Here is a 19,099-nt window from a genome sequence, read left to right on the forward strand (position 1 = left end):
TACATGCTTAGTAAATGGTTCATTTATTCATTCATTCATCTTTTCCAGTTATTGGAAAACTGAGGTCCAGAAAGAGGAAAGACTTGGCCAAAGCCACACATATGGTAAACAGCAGAATTGGGGTTCACACCCAATTCTAAAAGTGAGGCCTACTTGCATCCAGAAGGTGAGCTCCATTCTTCCCCAGAGAGAACTCAGGGAATGCTGGGGGTCTGGGCCTCAAAGCAGGGAGGCAGGCAGGAGACCAGCTTTCTGCTCTGATTCCAAATGTATTATTCTTTCCACTACTTAATGCAACCATAATAATCAGACTTGTATATAGCAGTTTATGTTTATTAAGTGGTTTAACAAATGTATCTTTTATTTACTTCTATTTATTTATGTAAAAGAATGTAAGTTCCTGGAGGGCAGGAGCTGTAGGGTGGAGAGGCCTGGTTCAAGGTCATGTCTCCTCAAGTGCCCTTTCTAGTATAAACTAGTATAGTCTAGTTCAGGGGTGGGGAACCTGCAGCCCTCTAGATCCTCAAGTGTGGTCCTTTGAACTTCTTGGATTCAATCAAAGGGCCACACTTGAGTACCTAGAGGATTCAGTCAAAGGGCCACACTTAAGGACCTAGAGGATTCAGTCAAAGGACTGCACTTGAGGACCTAGAGGGCCACATGTGGCCTCCAGGCTGCAGGTTCCCCAATCCTGGTCTAGTTAATATAAACACTGTCTTTCAATAGGAAACAAATCTGCTCTTCCCAGGGTGAGAAAAGAACCAAGGACCCTGGGAAGTCTGTCTTGGTGGAATTCCTATTGCCCTTGACTTTGGTTGAAGCTTCAACACTGATCAGTCCCAGGGAGTTCTCAAGAGAGGAAAGAGGCAGGGAGGGATCAGGTGAGATGATCAGCTTAAACAGTCCAGTCACAATGCTGGGCAGAGGGAAGGAGCCTGAATTTAGATCATGAATTTAAAACTGGCAGAAAAGTCAGAGACCATGTAGTCCAAACCCCTCAGAGCACCTGAGTTTGAATTTCAATTCTATTGCTTTCTAGCTGAATGACCTTCTTGTCCTTTCTGACTTTTAGCACACTAATACCTTCCATGGGTTTTCTTGGCAGGGTTACTGGAGTGGTCTGCCATTTCTTTCTCCAGAGGATTGAAGCAAACAAGGTTAAGTGATTTGCCCAGGGTCACACAGCTAGTGAGTGTCTGAGCTGGATTTGAACTCAGGATTTGAACTCAGGTCTTCCTGACTCCAGGCCCAGTGTTCTATCCACTGAGCAACCAACTTGCCTCCAGGGCTCCATTTCCTCACCTGTAAAAATGAGGAGGTTGGTCTAAATGGACTTTAAGGTCCCTAGCAGCTTTAACTCCGGTATCCTGAGGTCCTGTCTATTTCCAACGCACCCCGGCAGGAGTAAGCCTGTAATTAGGCTCCTCATTCAGTCACTGTCGGAGAATGTGTGTTATCACAAACACATGTTTGGGAGCAGCAGATCTGCCCGGCTGCTACCCCGGCTGCTGGGGGAGCGGGTAGGCAGTGGGCTGGGGGCTCTCACCTGTCCCAGCCCCTCGCCGGCTGCCCGCTTTTCCCTGAAGCATTGCGCCCAGGAGAAGAGTGCAGCCCAGAGGGAAGAGAGGAACCTCATGGGGACGAGAGCAGCCCAGAGGAGAGGAAAGCCTCCGGGGAGGGGAAGCCTGGTCTGTGCCTTCCCCTTCTGCTTCAGCCTGGGTCCTCCCACAGCACGCCCCCTCCGATGAGGGCAGCAGCGCCTATCCAAGCCCAGAAAGGGTTAAGGCAGCAGCCGCGGAGGGAGGCTCGGACTGACGTTGCTCTGGCTGAAGGTGGTTCTCCTCTGATGAGGATGGGAGAGCCCAGCTCTCGCTGAAACCCGAGCTGCCTCTTAGCCAGGGCTTGGTGTGGTCCCAGGCAAAAGCGAGTCTCCCTTCCGTCTGCCTCCCTGCCTGGAGCCGGAGCCCCAGCAGACCTCCAGTGTGCCGGCCCCGGGAAGGATGGAGCTAGCCTTCTGGACCCAAGCGGGGCTCACTTTGGTGCAGCTTCTTCTGATCTCCTCCTTGCCAAGAGGTACTGTAAGTAGCCCGGCAGGCTGGCAAGTGTGCAAAACTCCCTCCCGAGGAGGGGGCACTTCAGCTGGTGCTGCAGGGCAGAAAGCCCAGCTCCAGAATAGGGATGAGCCCTCCGGGGAGTGAGTGGGGAGGGGGCAGAGATGCGAATCTTTGTCTCTGTCTATTGATGACGCTAAAGGATGTAATGTATGCGGAGGGGGTTCCATTCCTTTGTAAAGTCCAAGTTGTAAAACTCAGGAAAGACACCGACTCCTTCATTTCTACAGGTGTGTATTGGTGTGGGGTGAGGGTGCCCTAGTTGCTATGTTTGCCTTGTTTTTCTCTGTTGTTAACACATGACAACAGAGGATGATTTGGGTTTGGGTTCTTAGCTCTGACTTGTAAAGGGATAGGTGGATACCTTAAGAAAGTGGTTCCTTCAGAAAGAAAACATGGGAAGGAAATAAAAAGAGAGACAGAGAGAGAGAAAAGGGAGGAAAAGAAGCAAAATTAAAAAGTAGTGGGGAAAGTCAAAGGAAAAAGAGAAGGAAGACAAAAAGATGGAAGAAAAGACAAAATGAAGGAAAGACAAAAAGAAGGAAAGAAAGACAAGAAGAAGAAAGGAAAGACAAAAAGGAGGAAGGAAAAGGAAAGACAAAAAGAAGGAAGGAGAGACAAGAAGAAGGAAAGACAAGAAGGAGGAAATGCTTTAAAAGTAAGGGAGGAAGTCAAAAGAAAAAGGAAAAGGAAGAGGGGAAGGAAAGACAAAAATGAATGAAGGAAGGAAAGGAAAAAAAGGAGAGGGAAAGAATGAATACAAAGAAAAGAATGAAGGGAAGAAGAAAAAGGGGAGAAGACAGAAGAAAGAAGGAGAGAGAGCAAAAGAAAAAAGGAAGGAAAAGAAAAAAGAGAAGGAAAGGGAAAAAAGGGAAAAAGGAAAAAAATCAGGGAGAAAGAAAGGAAAGACAAGTTATATTTTGATAGTATTCTCTTCATCTTTCAGCTAAGCTCCAACTAAACTTTTCACTTAGGAGTAGAGGGGATGGTGACTAGCAGTTTAACTTCAATGTTTTTCTTCTTAAACCCTCATCCAGAAGGTTTTGTGTTCCTCGCAGGAGTCAAAGGCACACCTGGAATGTGCGACTCCACTCAGTGCTAAGTTTTGATCACCTCAGCAGCCTCATTTGTCAAATACTCTGGCTTCTAGCCTTGGGCTTGTCACACCATTATTCTCCAAGGAGAGAGGGGCAAGCTAGATCTGTAAGGAACTCCTTGGGCAGACTCCTCGTGAAGGGTCACCTGAGTGTCTGGGAGCAGCTGAGACCCCTCTGAGCACAGAAGTAAAGGAGGGACAGGTTTTCTACGTGCTCACATTAAAGGGCAAGCAGCATGAGGGGAAAGGTGGAGCATCCCTCCCAGTAAAGTCCTTGGTGGTCTAGTCTTGACTTTTTGAAGACCTCACGGGCAAACCTCGAACAAGAGCTTGACTCATTAGAGGTTCAGCCAAGGGGTCGTGAAGGTATTGAATTATTGCACTCTGTTGATTCACCTTGATTTGCTCATCTAGAGAGCAGAATAAATTAATATGCACACGGACACCAAGAAAGACAGAGAGACACACTGAGAGAAAGGAGCAGAGAAAGACAAAGAGCTATAGAGTGATGCACAGAGACATCAGTGAGCAGGGACAGTGACAGAGACAAAGGAACAAATAATAGCATTGAGAATTCATTATGCCAGGGAAAGAAAAGGGGATGGTAAAAACTCATCAATTAGCGAATGTCAGCAGAAAGGGAGTATACTAGAGTATAGAGGAAGGAGGTACTGGGCTGACAGCCAGAAGGCCCTGTTCTAGTTTCAGCTTTGCAGTGGTAGCTAGATGGCACAGTGGGTAGAGCACTGGACCTGGAGTCAAGATGCTCCAATCTAGCCTCAGGCACTTACTAGCCATGTGACCCTGAGCAAGTAAATTAACCTCTACCTGCCTTAGTTTCCTCAAATGTAAAAATGGGAATAATAACAGCACCAACAGGATCGTTATGAATCTCTAATGAGATTCATAAATTACGTATCCTGATACAAGCTGACAAAATAACTCAGACGTATCTTTCCCCAGGCCTTAGTTTCCAGCTTTGTAAAATGAAGAGGTTGGCCTAGGAGTGGTCTAAGGGCCTCTCCAGCCCTGACATTTTCTGATGCAGTGACAGGTAAAAGCATGAATAAATAAAACCCACTCCTAATTCCCAGTTCATTCTTTTACCTCCAACCTCACCTCTGACTAAATCTTTCTCTCTGAGTCACTAACAAGTTGGCAGAATGGATTCACTTGAATTTTTATATCCTTTTCTCCTTCTTAAGTGCATTGGGAAAAGGGCTAGTGAGGGAAGGAGTCAAAAGGCAGTAGCCGATGAAGAAAGAGAAGAATCTGGACAGCCCACATCCTGGATCCACAGCCCCAGTAATCAAAATGGCTTTGTTGAAATTGGTGAGGACTAAGTTCTGACTTGAGATGAATTCTTGGCTGGTGAACAAAGTGCTGAACCTGGTGTCAGGGATGCCTGGGTTCACAGCCCATCTCTGACACTAGCTAGTCAATGTTGGTCAAATTCCACCTTAACTTCAGGTTAACACTTTTATATAACTTTTGCAGTCCCTACTTAGTCATAGATGATGGAGGGAGTTCTCATATGGGGAATTTCCCACACTGACATATTCAATTAACCGATCATTAATAATTTACTAAAATGCTACCTTCTGCTCTCCCACTCTCAGCTACCAATACCCTATTCTTATCACCGAACATCTCTTTTTCATTTATTTTGTATATGTAAAGTCCTTGGGGGCAGGGATTCCATGACTTCTGCCTTTACATCCCTAGCTCATAGTAAGCATTTAGTAAATGCTTGTTGATTGATTGCTATTAAGTGCCTACTATACATCAGGCACTTTGATAGACCCTGAGGATATAAGTATAAAAGTGAGATGACTCCTGCCCTCATTTCAGATCTTTCACATTGAGATTAGTCATATTTCTTTGGGATAAGTTCTGATGGATGATTAAATATGGGCAGATACACTATAGGTAGCTAAGGTAGTAGCATTCCCTACCCCCACCGCTTAGGGGTGATCCACATGCCTGAAGACCCTACTGATGCTTCTTTTCAATGTATACATCAAGCAAGAACCTGAGAGGAGGGCACCCTTTCGGATCTTGACAAGCCCTTATGAATGTTTCAGAGCAGTCCCTTCTCCTCTAGATCAGGTATGCCTCTGTTTTGTCTTCATGAGGCAGTAGGTAGGTGAGGTGTTTTCTATAGCTCCAATCAACCAACCAACCAACTCCAACTCTTCATTCTTTAACTAGACCAGGATCTGAAAAACTCATTTATTCCTGACCCATGAATCTCTTCCACCTTCTGCTATGGAAAATTTGCAAGGGAGGATCCGTTTCATCTTGGCAGTCAGAGCTGCTAATCCTAGCAGAGGAGAAATTCACGTGTTTTGAAAGGATGTTGTAGCTATCGGGCATCCGAACCCAGATGGATGAAGAAGCTGCATGGAAAAGAAAAATCCAACTTGGAGCAGTCCCCTCTCAGTGAGAATTTGAGAATCTAGTGTTGGCTAGGAGACCTACACTGACCCTGTTTAGTGATTTTTTTCAAGGATCTGATGAGTTGTAAACATTCTCCAGGATTCTGGGAGGAGACTGGTGGAATAACACAGCCACATGACATTTGCTGGACAACCAGAATCAAAACAATAGGTCAAATGATAACATGGTCATTCAAGCACACCCAGCTCAGAAACACAGCTCTGCTGAGTGGTCTGAGCTCTGCCAAGGTTACTCTCTCTAATAGGAAAACCTTATTTCAGATATGCCCCACTTGGGAATTCTTAATATGGATAATGTTGAAAGTGTGGCTTCCAGGGCAGACATTAGCTTGCTGGAAAAAGAACTGAATTCATCTGGGGGGGGAGGAATATGAAACAAAGATGGTTAGTGGGCAAAAGAAAGAAGCCTCCTGAGGAGGAATGTGGGAAGAGGACAGGGGCAGCAGTGGCCAAGAAATGAGCTGTCAGCTTCTAATGTATTATAGCAGCAGAGTATTAAGAGTGAGCTAGGAATGGACAGCCTTCCTTGCAGGGGTAGGGGTGAGGATGGGAACTTCCCCTGAAAAGCCACTTGTGAAAACTCCCAACTCCAACAACTTTACCATAACTTAATCTTGCAGGAATGGAATTTTAGAACCGGAAGGGACCTTAATGCCCTAACCCTTCCCAAATGACTTTGTATTTCTTTTACATATACTTTACGAAGAGGGGCAGCTGTGGAATAGTAGATAGAGAGCTGATCTTGTAGCTAGAAGTGGAGTCAAGTCTTGCCTCTGAAACATACTGACTTTGTGACCCTGGGCATGTTATTTGGTCTCTTAGTGGCCTGGGCAGGTCTCCAAGATTTTAAATTTCAGAGCAGGGTTAATTTGTACTGATGCAGGACATTTCCTCACTGGCAGATTCCTCAGCCAATGAAACCAAATGTTCAGTTAAAAATGACTTATATAAATTAATAAACATTTGTTAAGTGCCTACTAGGTATTGGGGGTATAAATATATGAATGAAGCTGATCTTGTCTTCAGTGATCTTATAGTCTGTCTGGGAAGATGATCCACCGGCAGTTATGAGAACCAGGGATGGCTTTGTATGTGTTGCATATGCCCACCACTGTCTGACGTGAAGTAGGTGCTTAATAAATGCTTATTAATTGATTGAAGACTATCTAGTTCAGGGCTTCTTCACCTGTGTGAACTAATTTTAAAAATATTTTGATGACCATGTTTCAATATAACTGGTTTTCTTTGTAATCTTTATTTTATGTATTTAAAAATATTATTCTGAAAAGGGGCACATAGACTCCTCCAAACTACCATAGGGCTCCTTGATACCCCTCACTCTCCCCAAATGGAAGGGTAAGAAATTCTGATTTAGTCTCACTCCTTTTTACAAATGACGAAACTGAAGCTCAGAGAGTTGAAATGCTGCTCAGGGACTCAACAACTTGTTAGTGGAAGAGCCAGGATGTCTGGCCCAGTGCTCTGTCCAGCATAGGTGACATTCATGTAGCTCACTGGTGACTGTAAAGTGCTTTCCATGCATCATCTTGTTCCCAGCTTACACTCTGCTGTGAGGTAGGGGCTAGTTTTTACAGATGATGGGATGGAGGCTCAGAGAATTTGAGTGGCTTACCCAGAGTCACAGAGCTAGTAAGAGTCTGAGGCTGGATTACAACCCAGGGTTTTTTGGATGCAAATCCAATGCTTTTTTCAGCACACCAGCCTACATCCCTCTTTGTACCACAGACACCTCCACTGCATGAATTGGGGGCAGATAATTGACTGGTAATGCAGTGGAGTCTTTAGGACTGGGCTGCTGAAAACATGGGACCTCATCCACACTGTGGAGCTATTCTCGACACCACTGGCTCAGCTGTGTCAGCTGAAAGTGACAGATGAATTATATTTCCAGGGAAGCCAGCCCATGGTCCTCCACCCAGAAGTTGGACTGCAGGCAAAAGGAAACTTGTTTCTATATTTCCAGCTGTGTGGAATGAGGGTAGGAAAAACTAGCTAGCTGGTTAGAAGCTATGGAATAGCCAGAACTCACATGCCCCTCTCCAAGGTCTATCTCCCCCTTTCACCTCTGTCTTCCAACCCTCTGCATTATTATCCTTTTACTTCCAATGCAGGTGCCATCTTCTCTAGGAAGTCTTCCTTGGGCTGTTACAAACTTTGTTCTACTTGGACCCCAGTTCTGTCCAAATGGATGGAAAATGCAGACAAGACGATTTGGATCAATGAACTAGAGACCTTCATAACCAATTGAACTATTTAAAAGAGGAATGGACTGCTCAGGAGCCCTTTGGGTAAAAGCTGAATGACTAGTCTAGTATAGATGGGATTCCTGTTCACTCTGAAACTTATCAACTGTGTAACTATGGGCAAGTTATTGAATTTTTTTTCTTTTTCAATTTTTTTTTTTAGTTTTTAGGCAATCAGGGTTAAGTGACTTGCCCAGGGTCACACAGCTAGTAAGTGTCGAGTGTTTGGTCTGAGGCCGGATTTGAACTGACTTCAGGGCCGGTGCTCTATCCACTGCACCACCTAGCTGCCCCCATGTTATTGAATTTTTCTGAGCCACAGCTTTCTCATCTATAAAATGGGTACAATAACACTTACCTGAGAGGAAGACCATGAAGATCAAATTAGATTACAAATATAAAGTGCTTTGCAACCTTAAAGCACAATATAGAATGGATAAAGATGGAACAGACCTTTGAGGTCACAGTCTAACTTCCTCGTTGTACAGTTGAAGAAACTGAGACCCAGAGAAGTTGTTCCTTTGCCCAAAGCTACACAGGTGGCAGAGATTTGAACCCAGAACCTCTGTCTCCAAATTCAGTGCTCTTTCCACTGTCTCACATTGCTTTAGAAAATAAAAACAGCACAAGTTGGAACCTTTTTCAGGCAAGTGCACACATCTATCATATGCCTGGAAACCATGTCTTAAAATGATAGGTACAGGTACATGGCTGGTTAGGTTGGCTCTGCTGTCCGGAAATAAGATACTCTCCTCTAGCACTTGGCTCATTAGCTTCATCTTTCCTCCCTTCCTTCCTATAGGAGCAGTGGGAATAGGGTCTTGCTATTCCTATATAATCTCAGTACCTAGGATGACTCAGAAAGGATGGAATCTGTAAGCTTTCCAAAGGGTCATTCAATTAGAGGAACAGCTGGACAAAGGACTGGACAACAATTCTGGTGGAAAAGGTTTGAAGGTTTTAGTGGATGGCAAGCTTGACATGAGTCATCAGCATGACATGACTCCAGAGGGTGGAACTAGAGACAATGAGTACAAGTTGTAAAGAGACAGAGTTTTGGCTCAAATGAAATAAAAACTTCTTAGTGATTGGAGTTTGACCCAAGTGGAATGGGGCATTTTGGGAGGAAGTGAATTCCCTCTGGGAAAGGTCTTCCCATAGCATCTGGTTGACCATTTGTTGGTACATTGCAGAGAGGATTCTTGTTCCGGTGTGAGTTGGACAAGATGGGCCGTGAGGTCCCTTTCATCTCTGAAATCCTGAATCTGGTTTGCAGGGATTTCTAGTCTATTGCCTAAGGGTGATAGGAGGCCCATAGGAGAAAATAGATGGACTCAATGCCACAGGAGATCAATTTAGCTTATTATGTGGACATTAGGGCTTTTTTAGGGCAGCCTGTCCTTATGGGACAGGAATTTATTTTCATTAGAAAGCAAGATGACAGGCTTCACTGAGGCTTATGTGGGAAAATGAGTCATGGAGAAAACATGGTCACATGGGCTTCCATTTGCTCTTCCAATATTTCTGTGCAAAGGTGAACATGCCCAATCACGGGGGAGAGGTTGCTATTGAGCACACATCCCTTCTTTATTTCTGGGGGCTCATATATCACTCTGCTGAATTCTTAACCATTTGTTTGGTATCTAGGTAGTGGACAATATTTAAAAAGTGGGAGCGAATCATAGACAATTCACACAATGTGCAGTATACCAACCTGACTGCTCCTTGAAGAGTGTGTGAGGGGAGGCCCATTCCATTTGGGGATAGTTCTAATGATCCAATCACAGAATCTCAGAGATGTGTGAGACCTCAAGGTCATATAGTCCAAAGAAAACCAAAACAAAAATCCTCTTGACAATTCCTGGAGTCAATGCTTATCTGACCTATGATTGAAAGCCTCCAGGGAGCTCTTCATTACCTCTCAAGGCACCCTATTGCATTTTGGAATGGTGATTTTTAGGAAATATTTCCTGGTAGGTAAAATAGTGGTATCCAATAGGCATTGGGGACCCTCCAAAGATTTTTCAGTTCAGTGGTACTGGTTCAATTCTACCTTTAAGGAAAAATATTTTTCCAACTCTGTGAGGGCTACACCCACAGCAGAGATGCTCATTAGGAAGATGCTACAGTAATCCAGGTCGGATAAAGAGATGTTGAATTGGCATGGTTGCGGTGAGAGTCATAAATGCCCTTTGGCAAGTCATGGAAACTGTCAAAGCCTCTCTAATGGCTTCTGAAAAATGGAGTTGGAAAGGGTGATTCATTTCTTAAGTGCTTTGAGATCTACAAAATCAAAACATTCTGGAAGGCAGCATTTACAGATGTTTCTTTCATTTCCTTCTTCTTCCTTTTTTTTTTTTAAAGTTTGAGTCTGTGTTTTCCTCCAGGAGATTATTGTTCCTGGTTCAAAGCCGACCCCATGACGCGAAATGTTCTCTCTCCCCTTCTTTGTGGCCACTGGACAGTTGATATATTATTTTAGTTTTAGTGTATTTTTTTTCCAAATTCCATCCTTCCTCATCCCTTTTCTCCATTTGCTCCTGAGGAGACCATTACAAGATTTCTCCATGTTGGAGGTAAAAACTGGAATTGGATGGCTTTGGAAAGGGGAATGATATGAGAGAAAAGTTCTTTCTGTGCTTTTTGGAGAAGAGATGCAAGAGAAACCTTCAAACTGAAGAGCTAGAGAGAAAAGTGATTTCTATCCCCAGTATTTTTCTTCTTCACCAACTTAGCTCCCACATTTCAGCCAACTTTTGTAGGTTAAAAGATTTTAAATTGTAGGTGAAAAATCCTGACGATTTAAAATCTGAAATTCCAAGGTGGAAGAGAAGATTCCACAAAAACCATGTTCCTCTTTTCCCTTTTTTCTGAGTCAGCTGGGTTCAGACATGAACTCCTCCATCTCCCACCTCAGACCCTGGGACTTGATCTGCCAACAGGTCATTAACACTTGAATGTTCTGCCAGCATGTCATCTGTTAGCACGTGAAAAGCATCATGCATCAAAACTAAATGACATAGCTGTCAACTACTTCTCCTTTCGCCATCTCCAGTACATTCTCCTTATTTCTTTTTAAGACACTATCGCCATTTCCCCAGTGTTTAAGTCTGGAAAGTGGCAAATCCTCTTGTTCAGTCCTTGCAACCAACAGCCAACTAATTCTTTTCTGCTTTTCTCATATCTTCCTCTTCTTTTACATTCTGAAAGCTTGAGTTCTGGGACTCATCACTTCATGCCTAGATTATGGCAATAACCTCCTAAATTGTTTACCTGACCTTAGATCTTTTCTTAATCCTGAACCACCTTGGCCAACATTGACAGGTCAAATTCCCTAAAATAATAATGATAATAATTGTAATACTGATAATAACAGCTAATATTTATAAGGCATCTCTAGGTCTGCCTGTCTTTATATATATATATATATATATATATATACATACAGATATACTTTATATATATATATGTGTATACACATATATACATAAATATGTGTGTACATATTCGTTGAGGGTAACCAAGGGGTCTCCAACCCTTCAGTGAGTTAGGGGGATGTCTACCCCAAGCATGTGAAGACTTCCCTCTGTGGAATGGGCAGATAAGAACAATTTGTTCCAATGGCCATGGAGGGGCTGAAGCAGGTGCTATGGAGTGCTTAGAGCTTGGTCAGATATGGAAGACACCAAGGTCATCCACTGCATCTGACGTCATCACTAGTCATCTTGACTTTTGTCTTGCTATTGGACATCAAAGACTGTGGAAGAGAGAGTGAAGCTGATGACTTTGTGCAACCCTGCCTCATCTAAATCCAATGACACATGAGTCAAGACATCACCAGTGATGTCATTGGTTCTCTTTGGGGAAAAAATGAAGGACAAACAGCAACATACATTTGTACATATATACATATATGTGTGTGTATATATATATATACACTCATTGTCTTGCAGCAGCCCTAGTTGCTGTTGTAATGCCCATTTTATAGATGAGGAAATTGAATCTGGGAGAGGAGGATTTAAATTCAGGGTCTTCTTGAATTCAACTTCACTGCTTCATGTACTGTACCACCTAGATGCCCCAACACACCATTGACATCATGTTATGCCCTTGCTTAAAACCTACCATCATTCTGAATAAGGTCAGTTTCAAACTTCTATAGGTTATTTCCAATTACACACACACGCACACACACACACACACACACATATTTCTCTATTTTTCTTTCTCTTTCCCTCCCCCTTCCATATCTCCCCATAGATAGATAGTCTGTCCTCAAGTTACCCACAGTAGACTGTCTTTTGCATCCCCCCCCCAGTGCTTAACACAGTACCTCATACACAATAAGCGCTTAATAAATGTTTATTGACTCACTGACTGACCTCTGAGTCTGGTGTTCAAGGTCCTCAATCAAATGGTCCAACTTATCTCTGCAATCTCATGTTCCACTGCTTCCTAACATGGGCCCTTCCTCCAAAATGTCTGGCCCTGTCCCTTCCCCCTCCTCCCGTCCCTCTGTACTTTAGAGCTACCTTTTAGAATGTAAGCTCCTCTGAGTAGGGATTCTTTGTGTCCCCAGGATCCAGCGCAACATCTGGCAATTACAGAGGTACTTCATAAATGTTTGATGATTGATTAACTGGTTGATTAGATCTGGGACTTCCACCACATTCTGACTACAAATTTAGTATGACTTGACAATATAACATGGCAGCCAAAACCTCTAATGTATTTTGAGGCTGCATTAAAGAAGAATGCTGTCTAGGATTTTGAAGGTGATGGGCCTCCTACTCTATTTTGTCCTGAGCAGATCACATCCTCGGTATGATGTTCAGTCCTAGTTACCCTATTTTATAAAGGCATCCATAAACCTGAGATCTTCCCAAGGAGGAGAGTGAAAATAGTGAAAGGTCCTAAGATCATGCCATATCAATTTACATTGAAAGAACTTGAGATGTGTCACCTTGAGATGACTTAGGATGCATTTGAAAGATGTCTTCATATATTTAAAGAACTCTTGCATGAGAGAGGCATTTAATTTGATCTGTTTGCTTTGCCTTAGTGGTTAGAGGTAGGAACAATGGGTAGTAGTTGGGAAGAGGCAATTTTAATCTAGAGGTCATCAAAAAATTCTAATGATGATATCATTCCCAATAGTCTAGAGGTCATCAAAAAATTCTAATGATGATATCATTCCCAATAGTCTAGAGATCATCAAAAAATTCTAATGATGACATCATTCCCAATAGTCTAGAGATCATCAAAAAATTCTAATGATGACATCATTCCCAATAGTCTAGAGATCATCAAAAAATTCTAATGATGATATCATTCCCAATAGTCTAGAGGTCATCAAAAAATTTCTAATGATGAGATCTATCCCAATAGGAAGTATAGGGGGCTCCCTCTGACTGGAGGGCTTTAGACAAACACTAGACCACTTGTCTGTCAGGTATCAATCTATCAACAAGCATTTTTTAAGCATCTACTACTCATCAGGCGCTGTTCTAAGTGTCAGGAAACAAAGAAAGGCAAAAAGCATTCCCTGCCCTCAAGGAGCTTATATTCTAATAGAAATAGGTATAGTATAAAGAGGATTCTAATTCAACTATAGCTTGGAGTACACCAAGTGTTCATAACCTTTTTTATATCATGGATCCCTATGGCAGTCTGGTGAAGCCTTTGGATTCCTCAGAATAAGGCTTTTAAATGAACAAAATAAAATCTATAGGACTCCAAATAAAACTAATTATATTGTAAATATAATTACTCTACATGTTAAAAAACAGCCCTATGTTAAGAACCCCTACCAGAGGGCTCCAATTTGGAAATCTTGTAGTAAAACAGTCTCCTGACTGTCTACCTACCTGCCCGAGTTACAGAGGAGATTCCAGCTGTGGAAGGAAGGTTAGACCATTACTCTCCTTCCATGAATGTTGAGGAGGTGAGGGGACTCACCCCAGGAGCAGCAAGAGCTATTGGCTTGGCTTCGCTGTAGCCGAGTTTCCCCGAAGACTCCGTCTCTGCCAACCCTTCTGCTTTTGGATTTCCCCTGAACTAATAAAGTCATTGCTCTGGGGGCTTTTATTGCTCCACGCCCTGAGGTCCCTGCTGGCAGGGAGCAGGCTGGGTTAGTGGTTTGGCAAGCCCAAACCTGAGTAAGTGGAGTATCTACTCAGACCGCTTGAGTGATGGAAAAAACAGAACTACTGTCATGGAGAAGTGATGAATAAATTGTAGGCGATTCTAATTCATTGAAAATACCTGGCTTTTGCCAACTCATGACCAGTCTCTGGTGGGTAGAAAAGTGAACTTGGGGCCTGGAGAGAATGTAGAGAAAGTTACTAGAACAGAGAAGAGGGGGAGATGGCACAGGCTAGGGTAGAGTCAAGAAGTCCTGGGTTCATATCCTATATAAAGATACTCACTAGTCGTGTGACTGAGAGTATAATTTAAAATCTATGCCTCAGTTTCCTCATCAGTAAAATCAGATGGTTGAATTCAGTGGTGTCTAAGGTCTCTTCCAACTCTAAATTAATGACCCTCTGACCCCTTAAAGCAAGAGTTCTTAACCTTTTCTCATGGCATGGACTCCTTGGACAGTGTAATGAAGCTCATGGGCCCTTTCTTACAATATTGTTTTTAAACAAAAGGATATCAATTATATTGGAATACAGTTATCAAAATATGCTTTTTTTTAAAGCTTGCAGAACTCAGGTTAATAATCCTTTCTTTAAAGACTCATCAGCAATGAGAAATGAAGTCCATCCCTTGTTTACCCAGCTTCCACCCTCATTGAAGATAGGGGCTGTCCCATAGTGAGGTTTGAGGCACTTCATCATGGCATATCTCCTGGGAGTGGGTGGTCTAGTTCAATTATATGGAATTGAATTAGCATTTATTAAGCACCTATTGTATGCCAACAATCAATCAACAAGCATTTATTCAGCACCTACTTTGTGCCAGGCACTGTGCTGGGTGCTAGGCATATGAAGACAAAAAGAGAATCAATCCCTGCCCTAGAGGAGCTTACACTCTATTACAGGGAAAACAACACGTGACCACTTGTGATGAGGGTTGGTAGGGAACATCTGAGATCTCCAACTTGTTGTGTATAAACTACTTATGAGTTTCAAATAATTCATCGACTATGTGACATTTCCAACATGGTCTTGTGCCTTGGGTTGCCCACAGCAGGGAAAAGAAGTTGGCTGGTTACTAAAGGACATCTGTTGCTGGTTGTTTTCCACATTCTTAGCAAGAAATCTAATTGCCTACCAAAATTAGGTCTGTACCCCAAATAAATAAATAAGTAGGAAATAAATAGGAATTAATAATAAATAAACAGGAATAAAAAGGAATAGGACCCATATATACAAAAATATTTATAGCAGCTTTTTGTGGTAGCAAAGAATTGGAAACTAGGGGGATCTCCATCAATTGGGGGATGGTCAAACAAGTTGTGATATATATGATTGTGAGGGAATACTATTGTGCTGTGAGAAATAATGAAAAGGATGGTTTCAGAAATGTCTGGGAAGACTTATATGCGCTGATGCAAAGTAAAGTGAGCAGAACCAGGAGAACAATTTACATATTAACAGCAATATTGTAAAGATAGTCAGCTGTGAAAGACTTAATTACTCTGAGCAATACAATGGCCCACACAACAGTTCCAAAGGTCTCATGAGGAAAAATGCTATCCACCTCCAGAGAGAGGACTGTTGGACTCAGAGTGCAGATTGAAGCATGTTTTTCTTTATTTATTATTCTTGCTCTTTAAAAAATATGATTAATACAGAAATATGTTTTGTATGATTTCATAGGTATAATGGTTATCATATTTCTTGCCTTCTCAATGGGCAAGGTAGGGAGTGGAGGAAGGAGGAAAATTTGGAACTGAAAATTAAAAAAAATTGTTATTAAAAATTAGATTGCCTGCATCTGACCGTTTCCACAGCTATCCCTCCATTGTGAGTTAGACTCCCTTGATCAGTCCACTGACTCTCCAAGCTGGGAAGTCCCTACAAGGAGCTGATGGTATGATCCTACTATGTTTCTCGTCCTAACTAAACCCAGCTAGCCACAAACTCGATATACCATGATTCCAGGTAGTGATTGCTGTCAATCCCTGCCCACTTACAGAATTATAACGTCTAGTTCCATTGCGTCAACAATAAGCATTTATTAAGCACTTACTATGAGCCCGACAATGTGCAAATACAAGTAGAAGGAAGGATGGTCCCTGCTGTCAAGGAGCTTACATTCTAATTGAGAAAGACAACACATAAAAGGATGCTATAAAGGAGGAAGGAAAATTACCTGAGCAGAGAAAAAATTCAAGGACAAGAGAGAATGACTGGCCTAAGAGGTTTCCTTAAAATGGGGAGGTCCGGAGAGGAACCAGCCAATCAGAGAAAGTGGGCATAGGGGCAGAGTTTATGCTGGAAGCAGCTCTGAGGGCTGATTGTTACATTTTTCAATGTGAGCACGTAGAACATGGAGATTAGCAAATGCTCCAAATCAGGGCATGAGGAAGTGTTAATTATTCTGTTTCAGCTTAAAAGTGGGAAAGTGGGACCTGTACTTCCCTCCCCCACTGTGTCCCTGACTCTGCCCCAGACAGTTAGTTGTTAAACATTTACCAGCACTTGGTGGAATGAACTTCAAGGGTGAGGATGTTGCTATGAAATGGTAGAAAAGGTCCAGAGAATCAGAAGCAGAACCCAAAAAGGAATGAAGACATGTCTTCCCTGAGTGTTTTCCTATAAAATGGAGGTTGTGCAGTGTAGTAGGAGAAAGAACACTAGATTTGTCACAATGATCTTCCTAAAGCACAGATCTGACCAAATCACTCTGCTGCTCAATAAACTTCAGTGGCTCCCTATTGCTTCTAAGAACAAATGTAAACTGCTGGAATTGAAAGTTCTTTACAACTTGGATCCTTCTCACCTTTCTAGTCTTCTTATACATTATTTCCCTCTTCACCCTCTACCTACCACCCAACCATACAGCCTATTTGCTATCCTGCCCACACAACTCTTCATATCCCATCTCTGTGCCCTTGCACTGGTTGTCCCCTATGCCTGGGATGCTCTCCCTTCTCATGGGCACCTCTAGAGTTTCCATCAAGACTCCACTCAGGCATCGCTTTCTACATGCAACCTTTCCCCCAGCTGCTAGTATACCCATCTCAAACCACCTTCATTTTGTATATATGCTATATGTTCTGTCCATGCCTCTTCTCTTAGAAGGAAAGGTATGGTATGCCCAGCACAGTGGCTAACAGAGTGCTTAGTAACTATTTGGTTAATTGGCAAATACCTTCTCCCATATGACTTCATCTCTAGCTATCTCTAGCTCCATCTCTAGTGTCTCTGTCTCTATCTATCCATCTCTATCTCTCTATCTATCTATCTGTCTATATCCATCTGTCTGTCTTTGTCAGTCTGTCTTTATCTATCTGTCTGTCTGTCTATGTCTATATCTATTTATTCATCTATCTGTTTGTCTGTCTATACCTATCTGTCTGTTTTTATCTGTCTATCCATCTCTATCTGCCTGTCTGTCTATCTATAACTATCTTTATCTGTCTGTCTGTCTATATCTATCTGTCTACATTTATTTTTCTGTCTGTCCATACCTATTTATCTATCTGTCTCTCTCTCTCTCTCTCTCTCAAATAAGCAGAACCAGGAGAACAATTTATATAATAACAACAACTTTGAAAGCTGTAAGAATTATGAATACAATGACCATCCATGATTCCTTAGGACCAATGATAAAATATGCCACCCATTACAGAGAGGTGATGGATTCAGGGTCAGAATGAGACACACTTTTGTATACAACCATTGAGGGAATTTGTATTTGTGTGTATATGTGTATAATATATATTTAATAATGTAATAATACTTAAAATGTACATATATACATGTATATATGTGTGTGCCTATGTCTGTCTGTATACATATATGATTTCACACACACATATGTAAATTTACTTATATGTATATATACATGCTAGTTTTCTAATGGAATATAAGCTCCTTCAAGGTAGGGATTGTTTCATTTTTGTCTCTATATCTCCAGTACCCAGCACAATGCTTAGGAATCTGTTAACAAGCATTTGTTAAGTACTCACTGTATGCCAGGCACTGTGTTAAGTGCTGGGAAATTCACAGAAAGGCAAAACCACAGCTTTTGCACTCAGGAAGCTCCCTTTCTAATAGAAGAGATAATGCAAACGACCATATACTGGTAAGATTTGTCCAGTGTAAGGGAATAGTAATGCCAGAGGGAAGGCATTAGCAGCTGGGGAGAGGAGGACAAGGCTTCCTGTTGACCAGAGAAGCCCAAGGGTGAATGTGTACAGGGGGAGCATTCCAGGCACGGGAGACAGGCAGTGGCTTCTTGATAAACACTTGTTGGATTGCAGTGGCTCTAATTATGGACAGAAAACGAGTCCTGAGGCTGGATCTTGAGTCATGGGCAAGGACACAGTGACCTTGTGGGAAAGCTGGACTCGATGTTTCTTAAGGTGCCTTTCAGCCTAAAACTAGTAACCTCCATGCCTTAAAATCCTGAGTTCTCTTCAAAGTTTTCCTTTAACTCTGCCTTCTAAGCAAGGCCTTTCCTGACCCTCCCAATCTGCTAGTGTAGCCCCTATCCCTGGAAATTTTCTTCTCTTTTTATATAATATATAAAATTTGTAAATATCACTAAAATTAATATATTTTAGTATTATATAAAACATTAATATATTTTAATATTACATATTATCAGTAAAATGTAATTACAACCTATAATACATATTATATCTATATCCATACATAAAACTCTACAGGCTGCTTCCTCTGATCAAATGACATTTCCCCTAGAGACAGAGACCATTTTGTTTATGTCTTTGTTTCCCCAGTACCTAGCACAGTTCTTGGCACATAATAGGCTCACTTAATAAATGCTTCTTGATTGATTGGATTGGAATTTCCAGTTAATCAGCTTCCAGGAGCAATGGGGAAGAGAACTAAGGCAGCTGGCACCCTTTAAAAGAATGTGGAATAGTTTTTGGCTTATCCCCCACTGGGCTTAAGACCAGTATATGGGGGTCCTTGTCAAGCTTTATTCTTTTCCTTCCTTCCTTCCTTCCTTCCTTCCTTCCTTCCTTCC

General features: G+C 42.2%; 1 protein-coding gene across 2 annotated transcripts in view; it reads left to right on the forward strand.

Annotated features, from left to right (window-relative positions):
* Positions 1-1,806: 1,806 nt before the first annotated feature.
* PAMR1 (peptidase domain containing associated with muscle regeneration 1) overlaps positions 1,807-19,099 on the forward strand; it is a 100,352-nt gene continuing 83,059 nt past the window's right edge. For both annotated transcript variants that reach the window (XM_027837801.1, XM_027837802.1), the window contains exon 1: positions 1,807-2,073. In XM_027837801.1, coding sequence (XP_027693602.1) covers positions 2,001-2,073 — 73 coding nt within the window. In that variant the 5' untranslated portion in view covers positions 1,807-2,000. The remainder of the gene's footprint in view (positions 2,074-19,099) is intronic.

Source organism: Vombatus ursinus, unplaced genomic scaffold (assembly GCF_900497805.2).
Source record: "Vombatus ursinus unplaced genomic scaffold, bare-nosed wombat genome assembly UNPS02014822.1, whole genome shotgun sequence".
NCBI lineage: Eukaryota > Metazoa > Chordata > Mammalia > Diprotodontia > Vombatidae > Vombatus > Vombatus ursinus.